At 32.9% G+C, this 10,429-nt stretch overlaps 1 protein-coding gene across 9 annotated transcripts; it reads right to left on the bottom strand.

Annotated features, from left to right (window-relative positions):
* Positions 1 to 518: 518 nt before the first annotated feature.
* Positions 519 to 8,961, bottom strand: LOC136226636 (iron-sulfur cluster co-chaperone protein HscB homolog). 9 transcript variants are annotated; one of them, XM_066015237.1, is made up of 9 exons: positions 8,419 to 8,605; positions 8,168 to 8,242; positions 4,972 to 5,328; positions 4,785 to 4,878; positions 4,614 to 4,703; positions 4,135 to 4,203; positions 3,306 to 3,374; positions 2,921 to 3,062; positions 519 to 961 (listed from the first exon to the last, which is right to left on the bottom strand). In XM_066015237.1, the coding sequence occupies exons 2-8, from the start codon at positions 8,182 to 8,184 to the stop codon at positions 2,925 to 2,927; spliced, it is 834 nt and encodes a 277-aa protein (XP_065871309.1). In that variant the 5' UTR covers positions 8,185 to 8,242; positions 8,419 to 8,605; the 3' UTR covers positions 519 to 961; positions 2,921 to 2,924. The 9 variants fall into 9 exon arrangements, with proteins under 9 accessions (XP_065871309.1, XP_065871310.1, XP_065871308.1 ...); XM_066015238.1 differs by having other exon boundaries at positions 519 to 965; XM_066015236.1 differs by having other exon boundaries at positions 519 to 986.
* Positions 8,962 to 10,429: the final 1,468 nt, after the last annotated feature.

The raw sequence follows: 10,429 nt of genomic DNA on the forward strand, positions 1-10,429 counted from the left end.
CAATATAAGCGATTAATTATATTCAAGTTGGGATTTGGTCCATCTCCAAAGAAGCATTAAGTTTTATTAGTTCTAAACCTTAGATTAATTACTTTACCTTTTACTTTACCTTGGTCCAGCTAAAGTAATTAATCAAAAGTAGCATTAAGATTCACGCAAAAACCAAGGAAAGCCAATAAGCCACTTGGTCATTAGGTCCAATTTATGAATTTCAATTAATCAATTTAAATCACGATCAATATAAACGATTAATTATATTCGAGTTGGGATTTGATTCATCTCCAATAAGCATTAAAAATCATAAATTAGTTCTCAAATGAATAAACATTTGATTAGGTTAAACGTGATTGTCATATAATTAAGGTTAAAATCCACATTTAGCCATAATTAAGAAGGTTTTAACACATTATTAGATTAAAACTCATCTTAGAAAGATAGATAATGATGTTCATAACAATAAAAGTATATTAAGGATTAGAAGAAACTGTAATGACGATAGTCGAACGAAACTTCCTTGGTGAATTGAAAACTTACTTTTATTATTGCATGAACTTTTTCAACAAATAACAATTTAAGAAAAAATCAGCAAACTAACATACAGATGGAATAATTAAGTCTAAACTTGATGTATCTTCAAATGGCTTCCAAAGACTCCTTTTAAATTGAGAAGTCACATATACTCCCAAAAACCAAGTCTATGCGTGTCCCCCAACTGCCAAACATTTTCATTTATGGGCTAGGAAAATTATGCATCGAAAGTTTACAAATTGGACTTTGAAACCGCGTAAGAAAAATGAAGTTTCTGCATAATTTCTACATGCACCTCGCCGAGGTGCATGGACTAAAATGAATTAACTTCACTTTATTTTAATCTCGACAAGGTTGGGATGCACCTCGCTGAGGTGTGCTGCTTCCTTAGCCAAAAGAGATTCGTTTGACACCCGAGTTATTGTCTTTGGCCCTGACTTCGGTTATTTGCGATGAAACTTTGTGAAAATACATAAAAACGACTTAAATACATAAAATGATTCATGTACGTAAAATTATTATTACAACCATAAAATGGTATGAAATAAACAGAAATTAAATACAAAAAAGCTATAAATTACAATAATAACAAAACGCGAAAAAAGGTAAACACGATTAAAAAAAATAAAAAAACTTAAAAATGAAAAGGCACAAAAAAGGTAAAAATTAGAAAAAATCGTGAAAAATGAAAAAAAAATGAGGAAACACGTTTTTACTGTTTTCATATAAATATTCCAGGAATTTTCACATGCACCTTAATGAGCAATTGAATTTACTATTCACCATTAGTATAGGCTTATTAAATCTAAACCTCATGATGTTTCGAATCTCCACCTTAGAATTCTAATAAGTTTAGATCTAACGTTGAATGAGCAAATTCTACATGCTCATTAAGGTGCATGTGATCAAGACTGATGATAAATCATCTTCAAACTATTCTAATTAAGTCATTGAGCACCTGACTAACCGGTTTTGTTGCCTAAAATATTAGTAAAAAACTCAACGTGTAAAAGCGTTTTTCATATGCTTAATCCTAAAAAAATTAAAAGTTCAAGAAACTCAATAATGTATTTTAACATTTATTTACTTTAATATCTTATTGTTTTAAAAAAATAACTATTTTCCCCCTTTTTTTTCTAAATGTTGAATGCACATATATCCAATAATTAAAAATAAAAAAAATAAAAAATCAAGAAAAATAACTCTGATCCTAACTTTAAAATCCTCTCTTCAATCCATGTTCACTTTTTTCATTATTAGGAAAAAAATATCATATTTAAACCCGTGAACTTTAGAATTATTAATTAATTAAAAAAAACTAGAAAAATTATTTATTATTTCTTCAAAATTATAAGAATGTTAAAGTAAAATAATGTCAAAAACATATTATTAAATCCTTGAACTTGTAAGATTTTAAAATCAAACCTCTAAAAATTTGATTTTCACACACATTTCACTAATGGCATAGACAACGAACCATAAGTGAGAGGATCCATGTGTATGAAATTAGTTGTTCAAAAAGTAATAATCTCAATTACAAAATTAACAAAATTACAATTGAAAATTCATGAACTACAATAAAATCTCTATAAATTAATAATGTTGGAACTATGAAATTTTATTAATTTATATAGATATTAATTTATCGAGTATTAATTTAATGAAGTGGCACAAGTTAGGACCAGAAAAAATTATTATTTCAAAAAGATTATTAATTTATCGAGTATTAATTTATGATTTCTCTAATCCAATAAAAACAGAGCTAATAAATTAGCATCTCGCAGTGTTTGGTTTGGTTCAGTTATTGCTGGTATCGTTTGCTGTTTGGTGTTATTAGTAGATATTAGTTAAAACTATAAAACTAACGAAAATGCAATAAATACTAAATCATGACAATATTCTTAAGCATAAATAAATTTTATAATGCAAAAACCCCAGAAAAGGACACAAATCGTGGAGACGCTAAGGAAGAATTTCAGTGCAACATACCTAATCAACAAAATAAAATCAGTTTGTGTTCTGAATTCTAATAAGACTTTGTCTCTTCCTCTTCAGACGTGTAGTGTATAATCTCTTCCTTTTTAATATTTGTTTTTTTTTTTTTGGCTCATTCGGGACCCTCAAATCAGATCACAATTTATTCAACAAAGTGTTCCAGATAAAATAAATGGAAAAAAAAAAATCTAAAACTCCCCCTATGCCACCAAGGTGCGCCTTTGGCAACTGCCCCTTGACACACCAGGCGTGTGCCACCGCGGTTGCGCCCGCCATGGGGGATGTCATGGCGCTAAGGCCTGCGCCTGGTGCACAATGCACCAAAGGCGCGCCTTTAATAACTATGATTCCACATATTTCCCTATAATGCATACTTAAATGTTCTTTGGGTGTTTACCTTCCTAGAGCCTCTTCACGATTTCTTCATTAACGCGATCATAGTAAGTCATCCTCTGTATGCAACTTATAGCTTCTTCAAATTTCTGACTTCGGAAAGCATTTGCAAACGAATTAGACCAATGTTGCAATTTTTCTCCCATCTGCGTAAGCAATTATCAACAGAAAGTAATATTAGTGATGAAAAGGACATTGATCAAGTCCATAGTCCAGTAAATGAACCATGGGCAGAGAGAATTTACATAGATGCTAACTTCTTCCATCAACCTCCACGCTTTCGTTTCACGTTTTTGTTTTTCAATTAAACTATGTATGAGATTAACTAATTTCAAAATTCACAAATCAATAGTCATTCTGACGGTATATGCTACAATAAAGAGACATACTTGATATTGAATATCGGTTAAAGCGTTAGAGTTGGGTGCCTCTTCGACCGCTTCCCTTATTTCCATAATCTGCAGATACATAAATCAACAAAATAAAGATCAGAGTTCCGTTTCTTGATTTCCAATCCATGCCCGTTAGGCCAAAACCATACGCAGCCCCTAAACTTGTCAGTTTTAGTCATTTTGCCCCCAGAACTTACGGGACGACCCATTTGCCCCTTCAACTATTTAAAAGTGGTATTAGCAACCCCTGTTTTCATTATAACGGAAACAATTATGACTTGTTCTCATTGCAAGCACTAATGTCATAATAAAAAAGGTTGTGCACTACTAAAACAAACTGCAAATGAGGTTAGTATAAACAGTACACAAGTTCTCTTATAAAAAATTGCATATATGGTTGTGCATTACTAAAACAAGCTGCAAATGAGGTTACATATATGTAGGCTCGTTCCAATACTTCCATGAACACTTGCACTAATGTTGAAACTTCATTTTATTTCCGTTATAATGAAAATAGGGGGTTGCTAATACCACTTTTAAATAGTTGAGGGGGCAAATAGATCATCCCGCAAGTTCAGGGGGCAACATGACCAGACAAGTTCAGAGGTCCGCGTATGGTTTAGGCCAAGATTTTAACACTGTTTTCATTAGTACTGAAAGACATCCATGACTTCTAAACTAATGACTATTATTAACAGAAATCAATTCTATCATAATTCTTATAATTACAGGAACAAGAAGTTGAATGGAGTGTGACTTCACAGAACAACTAAACCACCTTCCATCAGAAATATTATTTGAATGCAAACACATTAATGTGACTTGCCTCAGCTAGCAATTGTGGTTCTGAAATCGTTTCTTCTTCGTTAAAATCTACTACTGCTTCAAGCTTTAACTGTGACAGACACAAAAACTAATATTAGGAAGGACAACCGATACAACCAAAAAGCTAAAACGGGAAAACAAGTTTGCATTATCAATAATGTCCATCAAGAAATGCTTAGAAGGGCAAGTCCATAAAGCAGAGAGATTTAATACCTAGCTATATTTTTGTCACCATAATTCTAGTAAGCTCGAAATTTCGCCCTATCCGTATAATATTGCATCCTACCAGTATGTAGTAAGCATTCAAAGCATAGAACTTTCCATATTGATGCCCAACATAAATCAATGAGAAAATTCCTATTTTAGCAAGTCAAGATTTTCAATGTGAAAACAACAATATATATATATATATATATATATATATATATACATATATATACATATATATATATATATATGTTAAAAATATAGATGACTTACAATATATATAGCCCTTAACCGTGGATTGCTGAGAGTTCTGTAAGCATCAATAACTCGACCAGATTGTTGAGCTGCAAACTCTCTCTCTTTCTAAAGAGAGAAAAAGAACTAACCAATCAATAATTAACAAAAGAAAAGAATCATTTTATCAAACAGAAAACAGAATTGAACCTCAGATTTCGAATGAACTATGTCAGGATGTAGTTTTTTCTGCCAATCTTTGTACTTCCCGTCAAGATTCTCCTTAATTTCATAATTCTTCTCCCTGTTTACGTTCAATTCGTCACTATTCAGCTCAAAAAACTGAAATAAATTCAAATATTGACCAAAAAATAAGATAATAAACAAAAAATCTTACAGCCCAAATATCTTGAAGAAATCAACAGAATGATCGACGGGTTGGATCGCTTGACAGGAGTCGCAAACTAGAAAGAGCAATCGCTGAGATTGAGTATTGCAGTTCCAACAACTAGCATATTGTCGTTTTAAAGATTCGGAATAGAAGCGGTTCACGTAAGATTGGGGAGCATTTGGAAAAAGGTAAGATTTAGCAACCTGAAAGAAAAGAGTAGAATTCCCAGAGAAGGGGGAGTTGACATGCGGAGCAGAGGGAGATTGATTGAGGAAGAAACGATTAGCCATCGAATTAATAGCTCTGCACCCAAGAAGCGTCGAGAGAGAAGTCCAATGTTCCTTCCTTCTCATCATTTTATTTCTGTGGAAAATATATGGATAAATTGCATAAGTGGTCACTAAACGTTAAAGTCAGTTCCAAATATTTTGTCACCATTTGCATCCTACTAAGCTAGAAATCTCGCCCTATCCGTATAATATTTCATACCATAAAAGATCTTTATCCTTTGTCACCATAATTCACTATATCAACTAGTGTGTTGTAATCATTCAACAAAAAACACCAAAAAAATAAAAAACAAATCAATTAAACACCATAAAAACGTGCAAAGCATAGAACTTTATACCCAATATAAATTTGGGAGAAAATCTGTATTTCAGCAAGACAAGATTTTTAATGTGAAAACAAAAAATATTAAAACAATTAAGCATTATATGAAGATATTGTCCATATAACACGCAATGAGCATGAATGTGGTAAAAATATGGATGCTTAACAAAATATAAAGCCCTTAACCGATTGCTGAGAGTTATGTAAGCATCAATAACTCATCAGATTGTTGAGCTGCAAACTCTCTCTCTTTCTAAAGCAAGAAAAAAAAACTAACCAATCAATAATTAACAGAAAAAAAAATTCATTTTATCAAACAGAAAATATAATTGAACCTCAGATTTCGAGTGAACTACATCAGGATTTAGTATTTTCTGCCAACCTTTGTACTTCCCGTCAAGATTCTCCATTATTTCGTAATTCTTCTTTCGGTTCACGTTCAATTCGTTATTATGCAGCTCAAAAAGCTGAAATAAATTCAAATATCGATCGAAAAATAAGATGATAAACAAAACATCTTACAAGCCAAATATCTGGAAGTAATCAACAGAATGATCAACTAATTGGTTCGCTTGAAAAGAATCGCATACTAGAGAGAGCGATTATTGAGACTGAGCATTGCAGTTCCAATAACTAGTATATTGTCGTTTTAAAGATTCGGAGCAGAAACGGTTCGCGTAAAATTTGGGAAAAGGTAAGATTTAGCCATGTGAAAAAAGCATAGAATTTCTAGAGGAAGAGTTGACATGTGGAGCAGAGGGATATTGATCAAGGAAGAAACAATTAGCAGTCTCTGCACCCAAAAAGCGTCAAGAGAGAAGTCATAGTGTTCCTCCCTCTCATCATTTTATTTCTGGTCTCTGTTAAGTGAAGCTTAAACTCAAGGGGAAAATATATGAATAAATTGCATAATTGGTCACTAAACGTTAAAGTCAGTTTCAAAAAGGTCACTGAAGTTTATTTTGTTCCAATAAAAGTCATTAAATTTTGTTTTTTATTTCAATAAATTCGGGCAAAAAAACTCAGTGAAATAATGAAGTGACAACCATATTAAAAAGAACTTTATTACTTTTAACATGAAAACCACACACACACACACATATATATATATATATATATATATATATATATATATAATTTGGGTGTCGCATGACAGTTTTAAACAGCGGAGAACACTTTCCAACATTTGAGATGTGTAAAATAGGAATTGTATGTAAAAGAGGGAGTCAGCATTAAAAAGAAAAGGTCAACGATCATAATGGTCACGGGTGTAACTTGGTGTAAAGTTCAGTGGCTTCTATACTACATTTTGAAGTTGGTCATATCGTGAAAATGGGTAAAGTTCAGTGGACATTGGTGGAATTAACCCATCGATCATTACGTTGATTACTTCCAGAAATTTGGGTTGTAAGATTTTTCGTTTATTATCTTATGTTTTGGCCCATATTTGAATTTATTTATTTTGAGCTGAATAATAACAAATTGAACGTGAAAAGAGAGAAAAATTACGAAATAAAGGAAAATCTTGACGAGAGGTACAAAGATTGGCAAAAAACGTTCATTTCAAAATCTAAGATTATCATCCACGGGCGCTAAGGCAGGAGTCTTAGCGGAGGCGCGCCTCAGGCGCTTCTGAGACGCGCCTTTAATAACTATGGTCTAAGTTGTTAGATATATATGAAGAGAATTATCGGTGATTACTAAATGAAATAGTTTAAACCATGGAGGAAAATTGAGAAAAATTGTGGAAAATAGAGGAAATTGAAACAATACCATTACAGATGAAGAAAGAGGTAAGACCAACGAGAAAAGCAAGCGTATAAGATAAAAACATACCATTTCTACGGGAAATTGAACATAATACGTCAATAATCTCAAAAATCGCTAATGATTGGTATCAGAAATTGAAGAAGATGAACCGAAGAAGATGAACCGAAGAAGAAGAAGAAGAAGAAACGGAAGAAGCGGATCGATGATTGAATAGAACTATGGGTAATTTTGTCCAAAATGGTTGAAAGTGTCTAATTTGGTAAGATGGAAGCAAAGTGGGTTAGATATGTAAAAGGCCTCTCTTAATTGGGCTAGATTTGTAATTATCCCAATAATAAATTCAAAAGGTTGTATGCAAAACATAGATATCATAATTGCAACATAGCAATCCAAATTGATACTCTGTAAACTTTACACCCCCATGTTTGGAACTCTATTCCATGTAAGAAAATAATATTTGAACTTCGTTACTAGAACTCAATTGAATTACAAAATCATTTTCCTATATTTAGAAAAGATTACTATATAATACAAGCACAATTACAAATTGAATAATATATTATCTATAGGCTACTATCAATTAGACATTTATTATCATAACATGGTTTCTGCAAACTCCAATTAAAAAAATTTAATCAACTCAGTACCAATTACCAAATCAACAACAACAATTCAAACTTCAAAGAGAAAGCCAAACTATAACACCAACCCATTTAATCACACTCTTTCATAATTGCAATTCCACAAGATAAAGAAACTCAAAAACTAAAATTTGAGCAAGGACAAAAATTGCAGAAAGAAAGAATTTTTGTGAAATTACCTCCAAGACCACAGCATTACATAGAAGTAAAATCACCAGAATTGCGCTACTTTTGAAGCACGGGAACAATGGAAACTAACCATTTCAAAAACAAAATTAAATTTTATAAATCCTTACCACAAACTGATAACAATAAAAGAAAAAGTAAAATATAACTAATAAACCATAAAAAATTAACAAAGCAAAAATTGATACTAATTCAAAGGGGGATGCAAAAAATTCAATTAGAAAATTGCAGTTAAATTGAGGACCTGCTTGTTGCTTTTCGGAGGAGGTCCCAATTCAATTCAATTCAAATTCAGAAACAGCAGAGGAGAACTGCCACTAGTGATCGGTGTTGGAACAGACTAGAGATTGGAGATTGGTTATAGGGATTTAAATTTCAGCACCGAGAGGATTTTTGGGTTTTCGAATTGGGAATGGAAATGGAAATGTGATATAAAATAAAACGACGCCGTCACCTCACTTAAAAAGAAGTGCGTCGTTTTGTTTAGTAAAGCAGAAAAAAAAGGTAAAATAAATATTCAGGTTGATTGAGTGTTATAGAGGTGCGGATCTTACCTCACCGGAAACGACGAACGGCGACGCAACAGGCGGCGTAAACAACAGAACCGACGGGAGGAGGCAGACGAGCAAGACGAACAAGCGGCGATTCACGAGGATTACGAAGCAGCGACGCTCAACTGCAGAGGCGGATTGCAACAAGACGACAGTGGAGACAATGGCAGCGGACGGCGATAGCCAAGAGGGGGCTGCTGCTCCTTTTCGTTTTTTCGGGAAAAGAGATAGGCAGAAGAAAAAATTGTGGCTGCAATTAAGATGGCAATGGGTAGGGTACCCGCGGGTATCCGGCACTATTCCGATTCTAATGAAATTACCCGTGCCCTATAAAAGGGTATGAGATCAAAATCATTAGCCATTAAGGTAATGGGACGGGTATGACAATACTCTCTATAGTACCCGTTATCCGTCATAAAAAAAATTCATATTAATAAATATCATTGTTTTTTAGATGTGAGATATGAAATTTAAACCCCAACCATTTATTTTTCAACAATTTAGGGTCCGTTTGTTTTATCTGCTGTTTGCTGTTTCCTGTTATGGTTTGCTGTTTGCTGTTTGAAAAAGCTGCTGTTCCAAAAAGCAGTGATTCCTTGCTTTTATAAAAAGCTACTTTTCGGCTACAAAAGGCAAACAGGAGGTGCCTAACCAAACACCTGAAACTCTCCTTTTCAAAGTGAAAAGGCAAACAGGAGGTCGAAAAGCAGCTACCAAACACCCCTTTAGTGGTACCATTAAGCTACTTTATTCTTATTAATTAAGGTTCAATTTATTCCATTTTTAGATTAATGATTTATTAAATTTATAGTTGGTTAAATTTGTAATATTTTTTTTATTTATTGATTTTTAACGGGTAAGGGTACCTGCGGGTACCCGCGAATTAAATGGGAAGAGTATATGATGCAAAAAGTATACTCGTTAGAGTAATGGGACGGGTACAGGTAATTAAAAAATAAAAGAGTAAGGGTTTGAGAATGACATTACCCACGGATACCCTACCCGTTGCCATCCCTACAATTGTGTGTTGAAGTAACCCTAAAATTCAAACTTATTTATTTATAAATCATTTTTAAAATTCTAAATTGACCCCTGTAGTTTTAATTTACTTTAACTTAACTCATATAGTCCTAATTCGTCCCAATTAAGCCTTCTCCAATTTAACCCCAATTGCTTCTCTTATCCTAATTTCAGCTCAACAAAGCTAATTAAACATATTTGTTTCACTTTAATGTACTTTAATGTATTTTACTGGCTGATAGAAGAACGTTATAAGAGATCAGGTTACGATTGGAAGGTCAAAGTCGTTCATACTCTTCGCGAAGGGAATAGGACGGCGGATTTTTTGGCAAATTTCGCAGGTACAATGAGCTTAGGGCATCACGAGTGTGACGAGCCCCCTATAAACCTTAGAGTCATCCTTATGTCGGATAAATCTGGTTCTTGTGTTATCAGGAGAGCTCGGGATTCCCCTTGAGCCTCGTCCTCTCTCTTTTTTGGGGGGGTCTTGTACCCTTCCCTCTATTAAAAAAAAAGTATTTTCTTTATATATTTATTCTCATCAATTTCAATTTCATTCATATTTGCATGAATTTAGATAATTTAAGTTCATTTTGAATACATACATATATTATATTAAGTTATTAAATGATATATGATTAATTTTATTTATCGGGTTTTAATTGATGGGTAGTGATTATAATA

Source organism: Euphorbia lathyris, chromosome 4 (genome assembly GCF_963576675.1).
Source record: "Euphorbia lathyris chromosome 4, ddEupLath1.1, whole genome shotgun sequence".
In the NCBI taxonomy this organism is placed as follows: domain Eukaryota; kingdom Viridiplantae; phylum Streptophyta; class Magnoliopsida; order Malpighiales; family Euphorbiaceae; genus Euphorbia; species Euphorbia lathyris.

Excerpts from the sequence above, each read along its gene's own strand:
- LOC136226636 (XM_066015237.1), bottom strand. Across the intron at positions 4,879-4,971 it reads TTCTTCAAGATATTTGGGCT|GGAGAAGAATTATGAAATTA; the intron begins GTAAGATTTTTT and ends GAACGTAAACAG. Across the intron at positions 3,375-4,134 it reads AACCACAATTGCTAGCTGAG|ATTATGGAAATAAGGGAAGC; the intron begins GCAAGTCACATT and ends ATGTATCTGCAG.